The 25,899-nt window shown below is 37.3% G+C and overlaps 1 protein-coding gene across 6 annotated transcripts in view; it reads right to left on the bottom strand.

The window, feature by feature from the left end:
- DGKH (diacylglycerol kinase eta) overlaps positions 1 to 25,899 on the bottom strand; it is a 198,083-nt gene that overhangs the window by 57,280 nt on the left and 114,904 nt on the right. For all 6 annotated transcript variants that reach the window (XM_007960238.3, XM_073013763.1, XM_007960243.3 and 3 more), the window contains 8 exons: positions 25,228 to 25,353; positions 21,306 to 21,408; positions 20,059 to 20,218; positions 18,188 to 18,296; positions 17,920 to 18,059; positions 12,542 to 12,626; positions 8,517 to 8,602; positions 251 to 350 (listed from right to left, as the gene is read on the bottom strand). In XM_007960238.3, the coding sequence (XP_007958429.3) occupies positions 251 to 350; positions 8,517 to 8,602; positions 12,542 to 12,626; positions 17,920 to 18,059; positions 18,188 to 18,296; positions 20,059 to 20,218; positions 21,306 to 21,408; positions 25,228 to 25,353 (909 nt within the window). The remainder of the gene's footprint in view (positions 1 to 250; positions 351 to 8,516; positions 8,603 to 12,541; positions 12,627 to 17,919; positions 18,060 to 18,187; positions 18,297 to 20,058; positions 20,219 to 21,305; positions 21,409 to 25,227; positions 25,354 to 25,899) is intronic.

Genomic DNA, 25,899 nt, shown 5'->3' with positions numbered 1-25,899 from the left:
TCTCCAAAAAAAGTCAATCACTGGGACAGGGATTTGAGTTAGGTTTTCAGCAATGCAGTTTTCCTACATATTAAAGTGTAACAATAAAATAGAATATTTTTTAAAATCCTCAGATCTGATCCAAAGTAATTTTTCTTTCAATTTAAGATGTTTTGGCAGGAAAACCACTTAATCATTTTAGCTCTGAAACACAGTTGAATGTGAGCATTGTGTGTAAACCACTCTCATGCCCTGAAGGGTCCCCTCTTACTTTACTGGCTACGGCATCAGCTACAACGGCATTTTCCAAGGTTTTGTCATACGTCTTCTCTACTTTGGCAACGAAGTCCTTTACAGTTTCACATAGTGTCCTTTGAGGAAAAGAAGTTGTACAATTTAGGAAGCTTCATGAATTGATTTGCTTTGATTTATGAATATATTTAAAAAGAAACACAATTCAGCAAACTGTCAAATATCTGGGTCATCTGTACATAAATCTACGCTTCTATCTGCTGTGCAGTTTGTCTCACATAAGTTCAAGACATTCTAAGTGATAAATGTATACGTGAATAAGCCTTGCTGTATATTACTTAAATTATAGTAATTAATGTTATAACAAGCTATCCTCAAATATTTAAATTAAGTATTTGTAGATCCCATTTAAAAATGATAAAAGCATTATCTTGCTTTCTCCACTGGAATTCTAAAGCTTATATATTTTCATAACAGAAATTGCAGTGTCGAACAAAGATAAGATTATCACTTGTCACTGCACTACTCATCATATGGATACTTTGATTGTTACAGTTACAATATATTATTACTGAAAAGAAAGAGATTGTGCATTATGCTGAAAACAAGTCTGCCACTTGAGTTATATTCTCTGTAAATCTATTCATTTCTTCCTTGAGATAACCAATGCAATAACTACAAGACTAATTTAGGTCTTGTTAGTGTCAGCAGTATATGGTTTACTTGTTTGTTTATTTTAATTACATTTGGCTTATTTGCAATAGAAATAAGCTAAAAGGCAAAATAACTTGAAACACTAACAAAATCTGTCTTTGAAAGGCTTTGGATCTGGATCTGGATCTGGTGTTGGATTAAAAACAACAATCAACAGAATGGTATATGACCAGCTTTTTAAAAGCAAAGGCTTATGCTGATAGAATCAGGTTATTTTTAAAATCATAGTATTGCTCTCTATCATTGATATAAATTGAGAAATTTAAATTAAAAAAAGGTTCCAGCAGTTATCTTTTCTATTACACTCACAACTTTCTCTGGTAGTTGAGTGGCAAAATGGTAAATTTCCATATACTTCAGTATTATGAACTTGAGCAATTCAATAGATACAGGACACACACACACCATCACCACCACCACCACCCCTCCCCCAACAGACACACACACCACCGACCTTCACATTTATCATCTTGGAAATTGTATTACTTCTAATAATTTTTTTTTTTTTTAGCAAACATTTCTAGATTTTATTTGAACAAAAGGTAATATTTTCTAATCCTGAAACTTCCTCGTTGGCTTTTTAAACTCAAATTTCTACAGAGAATCTAGCCTATCATTTACTAGACATGCATTCAAGTACTTCGTGTCAAGTTTTCTCTTCTTTGATCAAGAACAATACTTCATGGGATTTCTTGAAATATAACACTATCACAAAATCTCTTCTATGTATTTTACTGAAAGCATCTGTAAGATGCGCTACTTTAAGGAAGAGAAGCATTGACACCTCTTTCTGTAACTCCAAAATAGAGGTTTTTCTTGCCATTATTATAACATCGTCTTGACATAATTTTCTCTTGGTTTGTGAAACTGCATACGTCATATCATTATCATAATACTTTTGTTGGTATTTTACTCACTCCTAGAGACAGAGCCCTTCGGCCCATCAGCCTAGAAATGAAAAGGGCAGCAGGAGTGCCCCTCCTCAGTGTGCCATGTCACTGAGCCAACAGAGACTGACAGAGACACTATGATCCTGTGACAGTGGTGGCCAAAGGAGCTGAGGAAGGGGCAAGTGAAAGGAGAGTGCTCGTCACACAAGTGTGGAAAGAATCAGAAGACATGCTCTATCTTATGGCTCATTAAGTTCCATACGCTAGAAGGAATATAGATATTTATATTCTGGGGGAATGAAGTAACCTTTTATTATACCTAAATAGTGAATGTAGAGTTATTAAAACAGAAATAAAATATATTCTTAAAAATAGTATGATTGCAAAGTCCTACCAACCAGAAACTTGCAAATTGGAGAAAAGACAATCTTAAGATGTATTTACCATAGGAAGACAAAACATATTCTCCAACTATACACACAGTTTTCTACTTTATGCATAAGACTTCCAGAAAAGATGTGCAAAAGTCAAATAAATGAAAGTAGAACACAGATTTCCCCATAGAGATTAAAAAATTCTAAATTCCCAATTATATCTTTAATCAATGTTAGAACTCTAAAAAATAATAAAATGTTTAGAGACGGGGATCTTGCTCAGTTGCCTAGGCTGGAGTGCAATGGTGTGATCATAGGTGACTGCAGCCCTGAACTCCTGGACGCAAGTGATCCTCCCAGCTCAGCCTCCTGAGTAGCTAGGACCACAGGTACATGTCACCACGCTGAGCTAATTAAAAAAGAAATGTTTGTAGAGATGTAGTCTCTCTGTGTCGCCCTGGCTGGTCTCTAACTCCTGGCCTCAAGCAGTCCTCCTGCCTTGGACTCCCAAAGCAATGAGATTACAGAGGTGAGCCACTGCGTAAGGCCTAGACAGAACTTTTGGTATTTCCAACATTTTCTTTCTTTAATTGTGTTCTCTTCCTTCAAAATTGAACATAGTCAACTGTGTGAACCAAATACTCAGTTGAGGCTAACAACAGTTCACATTTCACATACCTGATGATTTCCACCATCATCTCCACTATATTACATATGTTAGACCCATACTTCTCATCACTAGTATTAGTACCCTCATTTACCAGCTTTCCACTTAAGTTCTGAAAGTATGGGCAAATGACAATAAAATATGCACATACTACACTAAGATAAATATGGCAATGGTACCCAGACAGAATCATAGATTGGCAGGCAGGGTCATCGTTTGGGAATCTGAAAAATTCATTTTTCATCTAATAAAAAGTTCCAATTTGAAACTGAAGACGATTTAGAAGTATCAGCGTGTAACACATAAAAATCTCTAGCTATCTTTGTCTCTAGCTAGATTGTGGTCTGAGGAAATATTTTTAACAACTACCTCCCTTCACCAATTAAATGAGGCAGGTTGGCCTAAATTATCCCTAAAGCAGGTTCCAAATTTAAATTCTATAGTTCTATGACAATGGCATCAATATTCCTGCTAGTTAGTTATCCCATTTTCTGAAACTTTTGTATACAGAACAAATTGCATTTATTTTAAAACTTGGGGGGTGAGTAGAGTGCATAAGTAAAAATCCTAATTAACTCCAACTGTTAAAGCTAAAAAAGTTTTAAAACTATTGACTAAATAAAAGGAGAGACATATATTGCAGCTAAAGACAACTGACTTAATAACTGGTTTTCATTTTTATTAATAAATGGTATCTATGATTGCTAATTAGAGCTGTGATTCTCAGAAGATAACTCCTATTACCATATCAAATTGATGAAGTGCTAAGGTCAAAGAAATGTTGTTTTAGGTTAACCCATATGTTAGCTATGTTAGTGGAATACAACTTTTCCACTAGCATTTCAACATTTTAAAAATAACTGAAAACAGTTAAGGCTACCAGGAATTATTATTGTATGAAATAAATACAAACATACACAAGAGGGTTAAAACATTTTGCCTTAATGTTGTATCACTGAATAAATAAATGACATTCACAAAATAAGGGAATTCTTTATCTAGGTGGTAATTACAAGTGTGTGTCTGTGTGTGTGTGTGAGAGAGAGAAGAGAGACTGTGTGTACACGCAGTATTTTTTTAATCATTGAGTTGTGCTCTTGTGATTTAGTTGCTTACTGTACATGGCATGCCTCAGTAAGAATTGTTTTTTAAAGGGGAACCATTATAGATTTTTTTAAGATTTTTTTTTTTTTTTAAAGACTGGGTCTCACTCTGTCATCCAGGCTGGAGTGCAATGGCGCGATCACAGCTCACTGCAGCCTCGAACTCTCATGCTCAAGCGATCCTCTCACCTCAGTCTCCTGAGTAGCTAGGACTACAGGCACATACCACCACACCCAGCTAATTTTAAAATTTTTTTGTAGAGAGGGGATTTCAACTATGTTGCCCAGGCTGGTCTTGAACTCCTGAGCTCAAGTAATCCCCCCATCTTGGCCTCCCGAAGTGTTGAGATTATAGGCATGGACCACCATGCCTGGTCAAGATTTTTAAAGTCTTAAAGAGATATCACTCAAATGTAGTGTGTGAACTTTGTCTGAATTTTGAACAAATAAAGTGTGTGTGTGTGTGTGTGTGTGTGTGTGTGTTTTAAAGACCTTGTCAAAATTCAGACAAGGTTCACAAAAAAAACCTCTGAGAAAACTAGGGGAAATGGGATATGGCTTAAGTAATACTGATGATATTAGAGAATTATGATTAATTTTTAGATTTTTTAAAAGATTATATGCATTCACACACACACATACAGTCAGCCCTCTATATTCATGGGTTCCATTATCTATGGATTCAACCGACCATGGATTGAAAACATTTGAAAAAGAAAGCAGATGGTTGTGTCTACACTGAATATGTGCCGACATTTTTTTGTCATCATTCCCTAAACAATACAGTATAACAACTATTTACATAGCAAATACATTCGTTATTATAAGTAACTTAGAGATGATTTAAAGTATGTGGAAGGATGTGTGTAGGTTACATGCAAATACTATGGCATTTTCTATGAGGGACTTGAGTACCTGTGAATACTGGTATCCAAGGGGGTCCTGGAGCCAATCCCCCATGGATACAGAGGGATGACTATATGCCAAAAGTGTAGTAGAATAATTTTCAGGATGTTCTTAGAAATACTGTAGCAAAATAAAGTAGGAAGCAGATGGCAAAATGTTGATAAATACTGAAACTGAATGATGGGTATGGTGGGAAGTAATTATACCAGTTTTCTTTGAAAATGTCCATAGAAATGAAATTTAGAGATGCTGAGCCACTGCCCATTTGCAATGGCGCATGGAAGTCAAAGCTGCACCTCCAGTGTGGCCCCTCCGGCCAGCCAGGCACCTCCGATGAGACCTGCACCCAGGCCAGCACCAGCAGCTCAGCTGCCAGCAGTGGCCCCATCCTCTGCAGTTGAGTCTCCTACTGCTGCACCCTGGCAGCCAGGTCTGATGGTCCAGATGGCAACCACTGCAGCTGGTGTGGCTGTGGGCCCTGCTGTGGGGCACACACTGAGTCAACTATCATGGGAATGGGGGCCTTCGACAGAGGAGGTAATGCTGGGCTCTCAAGGCCTGACATCACCTACCAGGAGCCTCTGGGAGACTAGCTGCACAGCAGCAGCAGCCTTGCTTGTGTAAGACAGAACAGTTTCTGGAGCGTGCCCAGAACTAGGGTGACATCAAGCTCGGTGAGGGTTCCAATGAGGTGCTGAAACAGTGCAGATGTGCACATGTACTGGCCTAATAAAGAAGTTCAACTGAAGACACAGAAAATCGGCTTTCATGACCAAGTTAATTTAGCATAAAAATGTAGGTATAAAGTGTGAAACCAGCAGTTAAGCCTCTCCTCTGTCATTCACAGCTTCCTTGCTTCAGAATTGCAGTGGAAGAGGATATTCTTACTGTGCAGAATTTCATTAAGATGGCATAAAATTTGGGGCTGGGTAAATGTTTGTGTGGCCTTCTTAAACCAGCTGTTGTGATTTTATTGTTTGTGAGATAACTGGAATAAAGTGATTTTCTTCCAAAAACAACAATAATAATAAATAAAATTTAACATATATTGTATTACTAGTACCAAATAATTACATATTGTCTCACCTTTTTTCTCTTCAGCCTCTTTATGGCAAATTCCCTAGAATTGTATCTGGGGTTGTAAAGGCCTGGAAGCACAGACGAGTGAGTGACAAGAGGGGACCCGGATTGGAATGGAATCTGCTTAAGGGCAGGCAAGCTGGTTAGGGAGAAACCCAAAGTTAGGGCTAAGAGCAGAGCCTTAGACAAAGAGTCAGGCCAAGGTCAAAGAAAACATCTGAAATGTAACTGGGTAAAATGTAGGTGACGATACCATAATTTAATATAGCCCTCTGTCATTTATAAGTTCTATACTTACTAAATATTACTCAGCTTAATTATCCTAACAGTTCCATGAAGGAGAAATAACAGGCCTTCTTTCCATATCCCCCACAAATAGGAAACAGGACTGAACACTAGAAAAAGAGCTGAATGGAAGCACAATGGCTGGCCCAGGAGAGGTGGGCTACACACTCTGTTTGGTGGGCAGTGCTGCTGGGGTCTTCAATGAATTGTATTGCTTGATGGTAAAATGGACAAATCTCCAGTTTGCCCCAGGCCTTAGCACTCCCTGTTGTCTTTCTCATCCCAGGCCCAGTTCATACACGTAAATGATTGCCTGGCCCTTGCCCTGTGAATCAAATGTATTTTGATATGACATTTCAGAGGAACTGCTAGAAAAGGTGGAAAGCTGTAATGGAAGCTTTTTTAAGGTATAGCAAGTCATAAGAGAATTATTTTTTGTTTAATATAGTTAAGCAAATATTTTAACTGGCCACTTTTTACAGTTTGGATGTCAGCAAAACCTTTATATTTACTTTCATGTGTTTGATCACTACCTTTCATATATTTTACATATTTTTAATTAAGAGGAATTCTTGTTAAGAAATTTCCACAGACGCAAACAGGATAATTGTGGTAGCCACCCCTTTCTCTCCCTATCATTCTTAATCTTAACACCTTTGTTGTACAACGTTTTTGGCAGTGGAAACCTTTTCTCTAATAAAATCTTTTTTTTTTTGAGGCAAGGTCTCACTCTGTCACCCAGGCTGGAGTGCAGAGGCGCCATCTTAGCTCTAGTATAAGCTCCACCTCCCAGGCTCAAGTGATCCTCCTACCTCAACCTCCTGAGCAGCTGGGACTACAGGTAGGCACCACCACGCCTGCCTAATTTTAGTATATATATTTTTAGTAAAGACGAGGTTTTGTCATATTGCCCAGGCTGGTCTTGAACTCCTGGGCGTCAAGTAATCTGCCCACCTTGGCCTCCCAAAGTGTTGGAATTACAGGCATGAGCCACTGTACCTGGTTCAAATGCAATCTTACACAGAATTCCAATATTAAAATATTAAAACTCTGTTTTGTTGACATTAATAAGTTAGATAGAATTGAATTTTCTCCTTTACAAGAAAAATTAAGCCATAAAGTTACAGATGACAGTTATAGTCTTCTATTCGACGCAGTTTCCAATTATTTCTGTATTTTATTTTAGTGACATGATTGCAAGGAAACTGTTTTCAATTAAGTAAAAATGGTAGAAGATGCTTTAGTCCAATATTTGCACAAAACAGAAAACTGCAGCACTGCCCGCCAAATAGAGTCTGCAGCCCACCTCTCCTGGACCAACTAGTGTGCTTCCTTTGCCGTAAGCCATTCAACTCTTTTCCTGTTGTGCAGTGTTGTTTCCTATTTCTGAGGGATATGTTGTCAAAAGCAATTGTTACTACATTTGTACTTTTTTCACAAGCAGATTTGTTTATAATGATTCATCTTGTCTTTCCTCAACTTCATTGCGAATTAAGTACATAATATACCAAAAATTGTGTATTTTTTCTTTACCACCACCATATCCCACTCCTTTTCTTTCCTTCTTCGCCTTTTCTCCTCTCTTCCTGTGTAATAGTAACCCGTGCTTGCTAAGCCAGAATTTGAACGCATTCTTTTGCTTGAAAATTTCAGCTGGTGTCACCCCTTCTTCTAGTCGGCTTTCCAGTCTCTTGACATGAGCATAGGATGCTTCAAAACTAAATTCTAAATTCCAGCCAGGCAACATTTGGGATAATAACATCAAGTAGCTTTGGCTCCATGCACAAAATCAACTTCACTAAAATCTGATAACTTTGAATTAAAATCTAATTATTCAATTTAAACATGCTGAGAAACATTATTTTGAAAAATCTCATCATTTTCCTTTTTCTAATGTGATATAAACAGTTCCTAAATAGTAATGTTTATGGAAATAATGAACTATAATGAAATGTGTTTTCCATATTAAAAGTAATCATAAACATTTCCTTAAATATTTAGGTTAATTAAACTCTAAATGCTTCTTACACCTTTTTGATAAAAATATTTCAAATTAAACATAAAAAATACCCTCTAAGTATACGCCACTGCAAATAAGATGCTAACATGATTTTAAAAAATCAATCCAAATTTAGTATATCTAATTTTATAAGCTACTTCCAAGATATTTTTTAAGAAGAAAACTCACAAAGAAATGACCTAAATGGTAGGACCCAGCTATCATTTCATTTTCACCATATTTAAAGACTTAAAACCCACAACTCACTTGGCAGATGATATGACCACTGCATGTTCATCAGAATTGAGGATTTTCGTAAGATGCGTTGCAACTGAGTCTTCATAAATCGTCATCTGAAAAAAAGAAAAAAGAAAACTCTACACTGTATTATTGTTGCTGGCATTTACACAACTCACTTACTGCTGCTCCAGAAATGGAGCCCTTCATGACATGTGTTAGGCAGGGCAATGGCTATAATGAAATATATGAAAGAGTCATCATGCAAAATAGATAAATATTTCCTTTTGGCAAAAGGCTTTCAGTTTCTAGAATTCTAAACCCCTTTATAAAATTTTTTAATGTAAAAATATCTCAATATAAAAATAATTCCTACAAAGTAGTACAATAAAAGTCAAAAAAATCTAGTAAAAATTGGGCAAAAGACTAGACATTTAAATATAAAAATCTCCAAATGGCCCATAAACAGATGAAAACATATCCAATCTCAGCCATCAGGCAAATGGAAACTAAAACCACAATGCAGTATCACCATACAGCTCCAAAATGGCTAAAATGAAAACAACTAGAAAATGGCAAGTGCTAGCAAGGCTATGGAGCTACAGAATTCTCATACGCTGCTGATGGGAATGCAAACTGATACACTCTCACAAACGATTTGGCAGGGTCTCTTAAAGCTGAACATATGCAGTGATATCACAGGACTCAGAAATTCAACTTCTACATCTACACCCAAAAGAAATGCAGAAGTGTGTTCACCAAAAGACTTGCACTAGGATGTTCACAGCAGCATTCATCTAATAGCAGAATGGATGACAAATTGCAGTGTATTTATGCAACGGAAGACCATAGGAGAATGAGAATGAATGATTTATAGCCAAGCCACAGTATAGATGAATCTGATAAACATGACATTGAGTGAAAGAATCCAGAAACAAATGAAAGCATACAAAATGATTATATTTTATAAAGTACAAAACAGATACCAATCTATGCTATTAGAAGTTAGCATAGTGATTATCGGGGTAGGAGGCGGGGGTCTTGACTGAAAGGGGGCATGAGGGGGCTTATGGAGAACTTGAACACTATCAGGTGGCCTGGCAAAGATTTGTTTAGTTTGTGAAAATTTACCAAGCTATACATTTATGACCTGTGCACCTTTCTGTATGTATAATTCAATAAAAAAAGTTTTTAAAAATGCTGAATGCACTTTCATATAATCATGTAAATAAATATTTCTTTTAAACAATAGTCAAAATGCCAAAAGCATCCATAATCCCTTTTCAATTTGACTCAAACTTTAACATCCTGTTGAAAGAACACATACATTTTCCTAATATGTAAAAATGTATACAATATTTAAACAGCCTCATATTCAGAGCCTTACATCAAATGTATGCCTCAAATAATATTCCATTTCACACAGCTCAAAATTTTCTAGTAAAAATGATCTGCTCTAGGCAAGCTGGCCACCTATGCTCTTCTGCCTGACTCAGGTATCTTTTCATTACTTGTACCAATCAGCCTCAGTTCAGAATCTTCAATTAAGTCTGAATAAACCTTCCCCACAAAGCCTTCCTGATTAGTCTCTTTCCAAAAGGACCACATTCCTAACTTACCTTCACTCCACCAGTGGGTATGTTACTCTTTTAAATTTCTACCTTCCCTCCTTCAAAGGCAGACCACTATAGGAAAGCAATTTTACATTAAAGAAAGGAAGGCAGGCCAGGAGCTCCAAAGTTACACATGATGTTGTATTGACCCACAGATCCACTTTATTGATCTCTTAGTTTAAACACTAAAAATTATATCTTTACAGCTAGGATCAGAAAAATGAAAATATATCATCTAAAAATAAACTTTAAAATTTGAAAAAATAAAATGTTCTCCAGAGGTTAGTTTTATTTTTCTTCCCTGCAGGGTAGAAAATATTTTACAGGATCATTAATGCATTAATAAATTCATTAATGCCAGTTGATTAATGTATTAATTAGTAACATTTGATTAATGCCATTTGAAACTTAGGTTCAAAAAATCCAAGTTTTTGTCCATTAAAAATATTCGAAGATCAAAAAACACAACCTGTCTCAGAGGAAAATAAAATAGCCTCTATGTCCAAAGATAAAATTATAGATATAACTTATTAACCCATTATGCAGTCACTTAGCAGCGTCAGAAAGGTAAGTAATAATAAGAGTTAACATTTTGTATGTGTAGCAGGCACTGTAATTAAGCACTCTGTATACATTTACCCCTTTGTCCTGTTTTATAGCCAAAGAACCCGAGGCTTGTTGAGTAATGTGCCTAAGACCCACAGCTAATGACATATAGAAAAGCTAAGAAGAAAGATTTAGTCTACTTTTATCTCAGTTTTCAAGGTAAAAAAGTCACACACAGTAAAATGCATTCCTGGTGCCAGCCTAGTTCAGGGTCTAGCCAGGGCCATTCAGAACACTCATTTAATCTGTCATCTTAAAGTATGCTATCCCTTTGTTACAAAAATAAGTTTATTTTTAAAAAGCAAAGTTTCATTTAAAACCCTTTTGCACAAAAAAAGAGATTTCCTTCATATCTTTAGAATTGTACCTCATATTTAGTGATTATATATAAATGATAAAAGTAAATTATTTACTGTTATTTTATATGCTAGAAAACAGACATTTCTGAAGTAAATGGAAGAAAAAAATTCTTCTTTTTGTCTTTTTTGGAAAGAAAATTAATAACATTTACAAATACACTGTTAAGATAAAGGGCTGGTTTCTATAAAAATGTGTTATGTTTATGGAATCACATAACTAAAAATGCTGCTGAAAATCAAGTCGTAAATATATTAATCTTTAATAGTGATTACCTCTGGGTGGTAGGACTACAGGTGATTTTATTTTCTTTTTCATATAATTTGGTATTTCCCGAATTCTTTTAGAAGCAGTTTGGCTATCAGCAGTTTTTATGTCAGAAAATGTTTTAAAAATACAATTAGCTTCTCTAACAAACAGCCCCATATTTGTAGTTATCATTCCTTGCCTTAGTTTTGACAAGATCGTAATTTTCTTCATGACAAAACAAAGATTTCAACTGTGAAATAAACAGATGAATTTTCCTGGAGGGAAAAATAAGCTAGCATAGATCAAATGGTCTTAATGTGTCAGAGAATAATCCTCTGAAGGTCAGGTTCTGTTTTAAATCTACACCGCTTTGAGGTTTAATCAGAACATTGAATCTTTAAAAACATTAGTCATTTATTAGTCATTTATAGTAGTAGAGATGGAATTAAGTGGTCTTTCTTCCTTTAACTATATCAACAGGCTTAACCCAGAGACCTGTCTTGCTGTTCCTTCAAAAGAGTAGGGGCCGGCCACAGTGTCTCATGCCTGTAATCCCAGCACTTTGGGAGGCTAAGGCAGGAGGATCTCTTGAGACCAGGAATTCAAGGCTGCAGTGAGCTGTGTTTGGATCATTGCATTCCACACAGCCTGGGCCACAGAGCAAGACCCTGTCTCAAAAAGAAAAGAAAAAGAAAAGAGTACGCAAAGCAAGCAGTAAGAGAGAAACTGTATAATATTCTGGCCATGAGTATTGGTGTGTTTGGAGACTGTTTAAAGAAGCTAACATCTGACAACCAAACAATCTAATGGCCAAAGTAGAAGATGAATAAACACTAACAGGAAACATCAGCTGGCCTTCCTGGAGCTCTCCCGACACAAAGGAAACAGGCAGGTAGAACACGCAGGGAGGATTATCTGGGCAGGAGAAGAGACAGTGCTTTACACATCTGTTATGTCATTTAACTCCCAAGACTTTGTAGCCTCACTTTACACAAGAAGAGGCCCAGGAATGGGAGCGACTGGGCACTCCCAGTGTGGGTGGTCATGGACGGACTCTAACCTAGATTCAGGATTCTTCTTTCTGGGGGAGAGGACGAAAGGTAGTCAATGAGACCATACCCCCAAAATAAAATTAAGTTAACATGCTACCATATATTAGGAGTACATTTTCACTTTTTTTCCAGGATACCCACCCCCATTTCAAACGATAGGTAAAGGGTTAAGTCTTACATAAAATTCTTCAGATGCTTCTGGAGGTCCTGGAAGTAGGGAAGCTTTTGGTGGCAATTTGAGTTCATATGTCATTATACTCCACCTAAAGGGAGAAAAACTCTTTGGTCTAAGATTTCCTTAGAATTGGATAAACTAACTGTTACCATCTCATACATACACACACACACACACACATTCATGAACTATGGTTTATTTTATCTTAAAACAACCAAAAATGGGAAAGCAGATCACATTTCAGTAATCTCATAAAATGTTGAATTCATAATTTATGATGTCCACATCTTACCATTTCTCCAATTAGTGGCTTCTAAATGTTTTAAGACCCATAGCCCACAATAAGAAATCCACACTTGTTACAACGCCCCCACTTCTTCACAGGTACGATGCATTCTGACTTTTCCATTCTTTTCTGTTCTATTTTAAAAATAATGCTCATTGCAGTTTACTAATTAAGTTATAAACTACTAATGAGTCATAACCCCAAAGTTGTAAAACAATGTCTTAAATTAAATAAATACATACTACCTATAAACTGTTACTCAACTGTTACTCAACTTGCCAAATCAGCTTATACATACATAAAATGAAAATTACCGAAATACCCCTTCTTAAATTAAGAAAGAATGAATGTAACCATGGGAGTAGGGGGAAAATATTAATAATACTTAACTGAAGTAAATTTATTTCAATTAGCTATAAGTATTAATTTCAAAGCAAACACAAAATCATTTGGTGTTAGAGAAAAGCAATCAACTCAAGTCCAATTTTCTATTTGAAATAATAATTTCAAAATGTGGGAACAACAGTTAGGCCAGGACATTATTGTAGACTAACAAAATATGAAACAAAGGCCAGGTGTGGTGGCTCATCCCTGTAATCCCAGCACTTTGGGAGGCTAAAGTGAATGAATAGCTGGGGCTCAGGAGTTCCAGACCAGCCTGGGCAACATGGTGAAACCGCGTCTCTACGAAAAAAATTAAAAATAGCCTGGCATGGTGCTGCGCACCTGTAGTCCCAGCTACTTGGGAGGCTGAGGAGGTAGGATCACTTGAGCCTGGGAGGTGGAGGTTGCAGTGAGCTGAGATCATGCCACTGCACTCCAGCCTGGGTGATAGAGCCAGACATTGTCTCAAAAAAAAAAAAAAAAAAAAAAAAAAGAAAGAAAGAAAGAAAAAAGGCCAGGTGCAGTGGCTCATACCTGTAATCCCAGCACTTTGGGAGTCCGAGGCAGGCAGATCACCTGAGGTCAGGAGTTCAAGACTATCCTGGCCAACACGGTGAAACCCCATCTCTACTAAAAATACAAAAAATTAGCCGTGTGTGGTGGCAGGTGCCTGTAATTCCAGCTACTCGGGAGGCTGAGGCAGGAGAACCACTTGAACCCTTGAGGCGGAGGTTTCAGTGAGCCAAGATCGTGCCACTGCACTCCAGCCTGAGTGTCAAGAGCAAAACTCCATCTCAAAATAAAAGAAAAAAAAAAGATGTGAAATAAAGATTTTAACACAGAAACAAAGCATAATAAAAGCAGTAGCATAACACATGAATTTTAAGAAAGCATAACACAGCTGAAGCTATTGATAGAACCCAGAGGAAAATTCCAAGATCAATATTTAAACAGAGTCTAGTGTATCATTCAGCCTATGAGAATAAATGTTTACATAAAAATTCAAATTCCCAGAAAGCCCCCAATAGACATACATTATATTTTGGGATATGTAAACTAGTTACTTTTGGCTACTATTCAACTCTTGACATGAAAATACTTTAAAAGAAATTTATTTTGGGAGGCTAAGGCACGCGGGTCATGAGGTCAAGAGATCAAGAACATCCTGGCCAACATGGTGAAACCCTGTCTCTACTAAAAATACAAAAATCAGCTGGACATGGTGGCACACACCTGTAGTCCCAGCTACTAGGGAGGCTGAAGCAAGAGAATCGCTTGAACCCAGGAGGCAGAGGTCACAGCGAGCCAAGATCGTGCCACTGCACTCCAGCCTGGCGACAGAGCGAAACTCTGTCTCAACAACAACAACAACTAAGAGGCTGGGCGCGGTGGCTCACGCCTATAATCCCAGCACTTTGGGAGGCTGAGGCGGGCAGATCACAAGGTCAGGAGATCGAGACCATCCTGGCTAACATGGTGAAACCCCGTCTCTACTAAAAATGCAGAAAATTAGCCGGGCGTGGTGGCGGGTGCCTGTAGTCCCAGTTACTCGGGAGGCTGAGGCAGGAGAAAGGCGTGAACCCGGGAGGCGGAGCTTGCAGTGAACAGAGATTGTACCACTGTACTCCAGCCTGGGCTACAGAGCGAGACTCCGTCTCAAAAATAAAAAAAAAAGTAAAAAAAAAAAAAGAAAAAGGAGAAAGAAAAGAAACTTATGTTTGAAAACCAAAAGTCATTCATTTATCCATGAGGTAGATACAGAAACAAAGCATAATAAACTACACTGAGCATCTCAAAGTCACAGGAAACACAAGGGTGAATAGGCTCCCCCAAAGAAGCTTACATTCTAGTGCAGAAAACAGGTATGATGCAAGCAAACAAAACAATTAAACTTTGTAAATATCCAAACAGGGAAAACCACAAGTAGAAACATAAAAGTCAAGTTCCTTATAGCTGGAAATACTTTACTGGTCAAAGCCAGTTAAATAAATAGTAAATAAATCCATCCAAATGTCTGAGTACCTTGCACCTTCCACGCTATACCTCTCCACTCGATAGGAAATGGTTGGAGCTAAAGAAAAAGGAGAAAGTGGCAGCAAGAGATAAAGAAGTGAGGAAGAGATGCATATGAGTACCAGCTAAGCAGAGGCAGAGGCCAGAAAGAAAGGAACCATCTGGCCTACATACACAAAGGGGAAAGACTGCAGAGTTGAGAAAGGACCCTGGAAACTAGACAGAACAGGGATTGCGGTTTACCATGCCGGTTCTATTACTTATTAGCTATTTAACTTAAATAATGTAAAAACCTCCTAAACCTTTTCACCAGTAAAATGGAGATAGCAATATTAGCTATCTCTAGGAGAAGGGCAATAATTAAATGAGATGCTACACGAATTAAAACAACTAGAAAGTGCTAGGCAGACAAAACATTAGGTTTTTTTATTCCCACTGTATCCAGAAGACTAAATTTTCATCTTTGTAAAATAATGCTTTTCTGACCCAACCCACAGTGTTGTTTTGAGGATCAAATAAATATATTTGAAAAACTCATGTAATTTAGAATATTAAACAATGACTTTTTAACTTTTTCTTTTTTTTTTTTGAGACAGAGGCTTGTTCTGTTGGCCAGGCTTCAGTGCATTGGGACGATCTCGGCTCACTGCAACCTCCGCCTCCTGGGATCAAGCGATTCTCCTGCCTCAGCCTCCCAAGTAGCTGGGAGTACAGGGGCCCACCACCATGCCTAGGTAATTTTTGTATTTTTAGTAGAGATGTGGTTTCACCATGTTGGCCAGACTGGTCTCGAACTGCTGACCTCAGGTAATCCTCCCACCTTGGCCTCCCAAAGTGCTGGGATTACGGGCGTGAGCCACTGCATCCGACCCACTTGTTCTTTACAAACAGTAAATTAATAAAGGAAACACAGGAATAAAATATTCCTATGTTTCTAATAAAGGTCTTAAGTTTCTGAATCCACTTTGATTTGCGTGTATGTCTATTTTCTTTTGTTTTGTTTTGATTTTGCATACCAGTAGGTATTCAAGGAATTTCACCATGGAGGTGCTGTTTCTTGGCTAACCACCTGGAGAAGTGACTTTTTATATTAATTTTTTAAAAACTTTTTTGAGACAGGGTCTCACTCTGTCTCCCAGATTATAGGGCAGTGGTGCAATTGTGGCTCACTGCAACCTCCACCTCCTGGGCTCAAGTTAGCCTCCCATGTAGGCCTTCCAAAGTGTTGGGATTACAGGCGTGAGCCACCTCCCCCAAGTGAGAAGTGAATTTCCATAGCACACAAGGGCAAAGCACATACCCAGGCTAGATGAAATGCCTAACGGCAGGGGAAGTGGTCTTTACGTTTGCAACAAAGAAAGCATTTAAATAACCCCTTTTGTTTGGTAATCACAGAATTGGATGGTTGCCTGGGAAGTCACCTCCAGGCTCATTTACAAATAATGGTGATTTTATTTATTCATTTCCAATCTTTTTTCCCCAGAGTTAGGTATAGTTGACAAAAAATTGTATATATTTAAGGTATACAACTTGATGTCTGGATATATATACACCACAATCAAGGTAACTGGCATATCCATAGGTACCATTTCCCTTTTTCGTTCCTTTTCTTCTTTTAACCTCCAGATTGTTTTAAAGGCTGGAGGCTGAACCCAGAAGCACATAAGATTAAAAACTGTTATGCACCCAAGCTACTGTAGTATCTCTCTCCCGTAATTTTGGATAAACAGAGACGAATGTTCTACTTCCCAGCTCTCTTTTTAAATATTCTGTCAACAAAAGAATCAACTATTACAGTATTACCTTATGACAGGCAAGGTTACAATTAATTAGGTTATAGCCCATCTTAGAGTAATTATATTTCCGATTGGTGGCTCCCTGATGAAATTTTGTTATTTTCGGGAAGAGTTCCACAGATGACTAATTCTATCAAAGTTGTTTTGATTTATGCAACCTCAAACTGATCATATTTTGACATCTATCTTCTACTGACATTGGGGGATGAGGAGTGACTGGTCACTGAGTCCTGTTGTTTCCTACACCCAAATTCTAAACACCTCCTCCATAACACTCAGGGTACACATTGTGGTTTCTTTTTCATACATGGACATTCAGAGAGAAAGCAATTAAGAGATGTAATCAATAACAGCATAAACACAATGATAATCCCTTCATTTGAAGCTATCTTCCTAACACTTCCCTGTCCCTGGGAAACGACTGCTTATATTTTAACATATGTAGTTCTTATTGGATCAATGCATTCTTAATATATATGTTTAAGAGGAGATATTCTCACAAATCTAACATTTATATGTCCTCTTTAGCTTTTTGGAAACCACACGATGACAGGAGGCTACCTAATATACTCATCAAAAGGTCCCCTACAAAATGAACTATTTTAGTTTTCTGACCTGAACTGTAATTAAAAGTAAATAGTAGTAACATAGCCTTCTATATTTAAAATAATGAGTTCCTCAGACTAGTTTTTTATAATTCATTCATTCACTATAAAACATCTTTATTGAGTGTCTTCTCTGTGATAGGCCCTGTTCTCCATCTCAGGTATTAACCAGTGGACAAGATCAGAAAGGCTCTGCCTTCGTGGAGCTTCTAGTCAGTATAATTTATTAATAAATCATTGAAAAATTATTTCAGTATGCCATTTTCCATCTAGTTGTAGAAAAGAATTCACTTTTACCTGTCCAACATTTTGGTACTGGCTCGTTCCAGTTTCTCTAGGATCTGAGGAAGCTGGGTGTCGTCGTCATATGAACCTCCCCAGCCAAGAACTCGGGCAAGGTCATTTCCTGTACCCAAAGGCAACACTCCCAGCTGACACTGAAAGAGAGCGCAACAGGGTGACTTTCAGACAAGTTGAGAAATAGGGACTACTGCATTTCTGCACCTCTCGTAAGTATGCTAGTATGCGTTCATGTTAACTAGCAAGTAAAAGAATTAGCACTTGCCTGTTTATTCAAGTTGAGCTTATCGATTTCTGACAAAACCCAACCTACACTTCCATCGCCTCCACAAACAAGAATCCGGAAATTGTCAAACTTCTGAAATAATCTTAAACTGAAAGCAAAAAGGATTTTATTTTAGTATAAAGAAATAAAAATCACTTTCCTCAATTCTTTGTTATTCTGTATCGGTATTCATATTCAGATTAAATATAAGAACTCCTACTTACATGTTAATTATACCATAAACATTCATTGAAGTGTAATTTTAACTCAAGAAAACTTCTGAATCATAAGGAGAAAAGGGAATGATAAGTAGAAATGAAGATAAAATTAGGAAGAGTGGGGGTGAGAAATGAGAAAACAAGAAAGAAGCAGAGAACAGGAAAGATAAAGTAATACAAGATGGTGGAAGTAGTGGTTCCTCTCTTTCTATTACAAGAATAAATTCTTTCCTTAAGAATTACAAACCATGGGTAAGGAATCTACGGTGCTGAAACTAATGAGTGACGCTTCGGCAGTTCCTAAAGACACCAATCACTGTATTGCTCTCAGGACTCCCACTGGCTTTTTCTCCTCTTCTCCTATTCTCAGGTCCATCCTTCTATTTTACCTCATCTCAACTTTTGACACATCCCATCTCCTAAATGTACCCTTGTACACTTACTTCACGTATTGTGGAAAATCTGAAAAATATTAGAGGGACAACCTCAGGAAGTTTCACCAAGAGAGGTCCTTGGAGCCTTCAAGGACAAATGGGAAAAATAAATCAAGACTATAAGATAATGGAACTATAAAGGATTATAAAATGGATGTGTTAGAAAGGGGGACAAAACTATCCTAGCATGGCAGAGACAAAGAAGGTGAGAAGAGGAAACTCTAGCACCTCAGCAGAGGAAAGGAAGGGCGGTACACGTAGATAAGGAGGAAGCTGGGTATAAATGAACAAGACCGACATCCATGTGACCAGAAGGGCCTGAGACTTACCAAGATAAAGGCAATGGAAGCGGGAAGGAAAACTCAGAGGCCAAAAGTGAACAGAGGCACCAAGAGAGAAGGAAGGAGAGAAACAGAGAAGACAGACGGAAGTGTCACATTACAAAACACAAAATGCCTTTTCAGGCACTGGTATCGAAAATCCCATTTCTACTTCTGTGTTCATGCTTTGAGGTAACGGTGGAACCCAAGAGAAAAGCTGAGTTGCCATAAGTAAATCACATAGAGGTTTGAAGGCCCCGGTTCAGAAGACATAATATCGCCTCTTAAGAAAAATCATATGCATACCCTAAAAATGTATTGAAAGTGCCAAAAGGTATATTTTCCCTCAGTTAAAATACTACTTAGTTCATTTTATCTTACAGATTTTAAGTTATATGACATCCAGAAAGCTGAAAGGAATCATCAACAAAAGTATTTCTTTGTCATTTATATGAACTGAGTCTGAGATCCTTGAAGAACTGCCCTTGACAGCCATGAGAGTCCCTGTACTTTGGTTTAATAATTGATTATTTATATTACATATAAATCAATATCAGCCTTCCATGCAAATCACTTTCTAATATTACTTTATATTTCTATATTTATGTAAGTTGATCTTTCTTGGAGCTAAAGAAATTGTTAGTATTGTTTGATGTAGAATATATTGTAAAACATTTTCTAAACAAATTTTGGAATTGAGAAATTTCAATAGAGTTTTGGACTTTATACAAAGACAGTTGTATAACTATCCAAAAGGTTGTGTTAAAACTTATAATTAGAGCTTTAAAAACGAGGGAGGGATCTAGAGGAATCTATAATTTTCATGAGCTGAAAAACCAGACACATTTAACACCTAGTCCTACATTGTATTCAAATAAGATTTATCAATAAGCAGTTACCCTAAATGAGGACCTCCATTCATTAAATCAAACACCTGAGCCGGATTTAGCAACTGTTTAAAGCGACGAAGGAACTTTACTCCCTGATTATCTCCACTCTTAGAATTGACAAAAACCAATAGAGGACTAACACAGAACGAAAATGTTGCTCTACAGAAACCTGTGGAAAAAACACAATACAAGATCAATACATACGGCTTTCTCTTTTAAATTATTAGCAAACTTTCAGATAAAAGAAAATAAATTTATAAAAACTGGAGCATTAAGTTATAATTTAGCTCTCCAAATAGAGATAGCTTAACTATTTACATACAAACCTATATATTTGTATGTAATTCTTATGTTTATATTCAATATTTCAAAGTATTTTAACTGCTCCTTTCTGAAGTCTGAGAGAATATTTTAAAATTCACAGTAAACAAAATCAGGGCCTAGGTTGGGGGAGAGGGCTGTTAATACCATAGGTTTAAAAAAAGTCACATATTTTGCGGTTTATAAACTTACATCTTCAGGTTTATAAACTTATATCTAAGATATCTATTGGCATAAATTAAATCAAAAGTTTGAAAAGCAAAAAACACGATATCAATGCAAGACATTAGTAATAGCACAGTCCTCCCTACGTATTCTTGGGGAATTGGCTCAGGAGTCCCACGAATATCAAAATCCACAGTTGCTCAAGTCTGTTATATAAAACAGCATAGTATTATACATGGTTTTACCATATTACTTTGTAATATGGTTTGCTTAGAAGGAAGTAATTAGTATGTAATCCCAAAACCAGTGTCGTAGAGGGGTTCCTCAGCACTTTACAGTTAAGTTGTAAGATTTTGGGAAAAGTGCATGTATAGGAATATAAATTCCTACAATGAAATTACAGAAAAACAGATTTTAATAACAGCCATGCTAACAGGCAGTTTCAATTATAGAGGAAAAAAACACTTATAAAAATTAACCTTTTCAGATTGTATTGCAGTACAGAGTAATGATCTTATTTTATTTACTAAAACATAAAATCTAAAAGTCTTATATACAGTAATTTCGCCAATGTGTTAATAGGTATTCTACAACTTTCACTTAAATATATTCTTTTAAAAATGGAATGTACTTTCAGCAATTGAAATGGAATTATTTTAGAAAAACTGACTACAATAGTCAATGACAGGTATAGTTATTCTAGGAAAAGAAATATATATATCAATATTAAATATACCAGAAATATACATACTTACACTACTGCTACATACCATCGGAATCAGTGCTGTTTAGCGCAATTGGAGGTATGATAGATACTTTACATTGACCAAGTGGACATATTGGATGGTATAAATCTTTGCAGGCAGTGTGTACCTAATAACAAACAAATATACCTTCAAGAATCATAAAAATAATGTTTTGCCATTACAAATCACATCTAAGGAACTGATAATCTAGAATCAACTGTACCACAAAATATTCAGTAATTCATAAACTACTTTAAATGGTATAATATTTATACTTAAGGAAATGACTAAACATTTTAGAAATGGATATTTGATTTTGGTCCATGCAACTAATTCTTGTAATTATCTCAGAGAAGAATATATAGTTAATGAATAATTGGTGAAGGCAAGAAGAGAGGAAGAGAAGAGACCAAGTGCAGAGGAAGGGAGGCAGAGAAGAGAAAAAGAAGAGGAAAAGGAAGAAGAAGGAGGGAAACTAACCAGTGTGTTAATATCATTGCCCATAAAATAAATTGATGACAGAACATTTATTTTGTTTTAATAAAAATTCTTATAAAATTTAACAATAAAATCTGTAATGTGCCTACTTTTTCTGCAGTAATCCTATAACTTTCTATTCATATTTCCGTATCATTAAAGTTACAAGTACACCCATGCTTATTTTCTAGCTGGACTGCTGCTCTGTAAGGTAAAGGAAAGTGATGCCTATCACAGGCACCTAGTAAATGTGCTTTCAGTAGAAATGAGTTTCATGGTCATGCAAGGATATGTTTTGTTCTCTATTGAGAACAAAAGCAAGGATAACTTATTAAGCAGGACCCAGGCAACTTAGGATACTTTGTGTACTTGTCTGGAGAGCCTTCTAAATGTTTTAACCAGGAAAAGCAGACACTTTTCATCAAGTTCTTATTTAATATGACTTTATTTTATTAGTCCTTTTAGAAAACTGGCATAATTAAACCTGTATTTATCAAACTTTGGGGAGAATAACTAAAACTTAATAGTAATTCTAATTCTGGTGATGACCTGTTTTTAGACAGTTTCCTATTATGCTTTACAATAATTAACAATCCAAATGCATTTTAGAAAAATTAGCACACACAGATAGCTTTAAAAGTAATTTTAAAATGTATGAGAACCATGGGGCAAAACAGAAAGGTATTTATAATAATGCTAAATAAGAAAAGCACATGATCAATTTATGTCTTCACAATTTTTACAGAAAAGGTAAAACTATGTCCACAGACCTGGATGACAGTAGGAAAAATAATAAGTTGATTCATTAGGCTTGTAGGGCTATAGGTTTTTTGATTTTGTTTGTTTTCTTTTTTTACTACACAGACTATGTTTTAGGCACTAGATATCCTGCTATTAGAAACTCATGTTTTTGTTTGTTTGTTTGTTTGACATGGAGTTTCACTCTTGTTGCCCAGGCTGGAGTGCAATGGTGCGATCTTGGCTCACTGCAACCTCCGCCTCCTGGGTTCAAGCAATTCTCCTGCCTCAGCCTCCCGAGTAGCTGGGATTACAGGCACCTGCCACCACTTCCAGCTAATTTTTGTATTTTTAGTAAAAATGGGGTTTCACCATGTTAGCCAGGCTGATCTTGAACTCCAGACCTCAGGTGATCCACCCGCCTCGGCCTCCCAAAGTGCTAGAATTACAGGTGGTCATGTTTTTTATTTTTTATTTTTTGAGATGATGTTTCGCTCTTGTTGCCTAGGCTGGAGTGGAACGGCGCAATCTCGGCTAACTGCAACCTCCAACTCCCAGGTTCAGGCAATTCTCCTGTCTCAGCATCCCAAGTAGCTGGGATTACAGGTATGCACCACTGCATCCAACTAATTTTTTTGTATTTTTAGTGGAGACAGGGTTCCACCACATTGGTCAAGCTGGTCTCGAACTCCTGACCTCAGGAGTCAGCCTGCCTCAGCCTCCCAATGTGCTGGGATTACAGGCATGAGCCACTGTGCCAGGCCAGAAACTCATGTTTTAAAGGCAAAATAATATGTAAACAGGCAAATGGTTGTATATAGGAAGTGCAAGACTACGGGAGGTGCTATAAGGTGATGGTAGCTCAGAAACCAGCATGTTGAATTTACACAGGGTGGGGCAGGAATGATGTCACAAGGTGAAATTTGAGTTTGCCAGGAAAAAAGAGAAAAGACATCCTACCTTCTACCATCTGTAATACCACTGCTGTTCTAGTTAAGAAATGTTTAAATGTTAGGGGTGAATAGAATGAGCAAGTAATAAACCTAATTAACTCCTGCTGTTAAAGTTAACAGAGTTTAAAAATTACTGACTTTTTTTAAAGTAAAGATATACATATTGCACGTAAAGAAAATTTACATAAAATCTTTCTAAAATAATTCATCACACATGATGTGTTTTCTTTCTTTTTTTTGTTTGAGAGACAGAGTCTTGCTCTGTCACCCAGGCTGGAGTGCAGTGGCACAATCTCAGCTCACTGCAACCTCTGCCTCCCAGATTCAAGCAATTCTCCTGCCTCAGCCTCCCGAGTAGCTGGGATTACAAGCACATGCCACCATGCCCAGCTAATTTTTTGTATTTTTAGTAGAGACAGGGTTTCACTCTGTTAGCCAGGATGGTCTCGATCTCCTGACCTTGTGATCCGCCCACCACGGCCTCCCAAAGTGCTGGGATTACAGGCGTGAGCCACTGCACCTGGCCAATACATTGGAAGTGAACAGTTGAAGCTCTAGAAGTAGAGAAATCAACTTTAGTAAATGTACAGGCCAATAAAAATAGCAGGAAAATTTGCTATCAGTGGTTGTCCTCTCGAAAACAAATCTGAGGTGGGATGATGATTTTAAATCTTGTTTATGGGTGGGATGATGATTTTAAATCTTGCTTATGGGAAGAATGAATTCCTTTAAAATAAAAAAATGGCATAAGAAGGTTTCAGGGGCTAGGCTTGCACTAAGATTCTAAAGAGAGACACCTGTTACAGTCTATATACTAGATTAAATGAGATAAGAGAAAAAGTATTAATAACATATCTAAGGCTAGTAAAAGACGCAATCAATGAAGAATAACAAAAGCATGAGGACAAAGAGAAGAAACACAGATTCACCTATCAGGTCTAACTAAAAAGTTGTAGGACTTATTTTCCTTTGGGGACTACCAGACAATCTCATTGATTAGGAAAGCAATACAGCACACATCTCTTACATTTGCTGATCTACACTATATATACCAAAAACAATAGTTTTTCCACATGTTAAAATTTGAGGCTGGCTTCCAAATTTCAGCCAGCAATGTTAAAAGACAAGACTCAAAACCACCAAGTAAGTCAGCCCCAGTGCAAGGCAATCACTATCTTCGTAGAACAGCATTGCCCAGTACTAACATGAACACTCACACCCACGACCTCCTCATCCCGCAGTTTTTCAGTCCCATGCCACTGTCTGCGTGACCTCTTTCCTACTCTGACTGTCCTCACACAGTCCAGAGGCCCTGTCCTCACTGTATCTGGCATAAATAATCAGCTGCTGGCTTCATGTTCAGCTGCATATGTTGTTCACCTCTGTCAGAGAGCACTGATAGCGTTGTAGCAAATTTACATTTTGCATGTCAACCAAAATTCAGTGACACACCAGAGAAGGGCTTTCAGGTAGGAAAATAGGCCTGAATATAGCAAACCACTTTGTTGATAAAGCAAAATGAAAAAACAATAGAACTATGAATAGGAGATCTTGAGGCACAGGATATGGAAGAACAAGAGTAAGTTTTACAGGGCATTTGAAACAACGACCAGACTAGGAGGACTACACTGTAAGGGAAGAAGAATGTCACCATGGGGTGCGTATGCTACCAGGCTCAGCTCTATCATAAATTCTTTGCCTTGCCTCTAAGCCAGGCGGATGGCAAAGTTAGGGAAAGAAGCTAATGAACAAGGATGAACTGATTCCAAAACCCTCACCATTGTCTTACACCACAGGCATTTCCAATCCTGTAGACGGAGAACACTGCCACACGTTTTGTCGCAGACAGCACACTTGGCACTCACAGGCAGGTTGCCCTCGAGCCACTGGTGAGGCATCGCCACCTGTGGAGAAGGAAGAAAGGGCAGCCAGGTGAAGACTGGTGGACACCAACCTTACCCCAGGAGAGATTTTGAATCATTTCTCACTCTAGGGGATCAGTAGTATATTTCATGCATAGCATTCACTCATTTACCCCACATTTATTGAGCATCTACTATGAACGTTCAAGCAATATAAAAGTAAGGCAAAGGCTTGCCCCTCAGGGTTTAGCTGAGGCATGTAAAGGGATGACAATAAAGTGATTACTAAGCGTTACCAGAAATCCATATGCATGGTGCAATGGAGGCAAGGTTTTGAAAGCGGAGGTGTACTGTTGAGAGGCAACCCCAAAGTCTGAAGAGTGAACATCTCAGCTAAGCCTAGGCATCTCACAGTTCATCAGAGGTCGACAACAACAGCCCAGCACAACGGCCACTTCTAAGCCGTATTCACAACAGATTTCCTTCAAAATCTAAGAACTAAAGGAAGCTATGAAGGATTGAATTAAAAATAAAAACTCGGAATCAACCAAACCTTCTATTAAATCCTAATAATAAGCATTCCTACTT

This window comes from Chlorocebus sabaeus, chromosome 3 (assembly GCF_047675955.1).
Source record: "Chlorocebus sabaeus isolate Y175 chromosome 3, mChlSab1.0.hap1, whole genome shotgun sequence".
Lineage (NCBI taxonomy): Eukaryota > Metazoa > Chordata > Mammalia > Primates > Cercopithecidae > Chlorocebus > Chlorocebus sabaeus.
The sequence above is the reverse complement of the archived record's forward strand: the minus strand, read 5'-3'. Positions and strand labels throughout refer to the sequence as shown.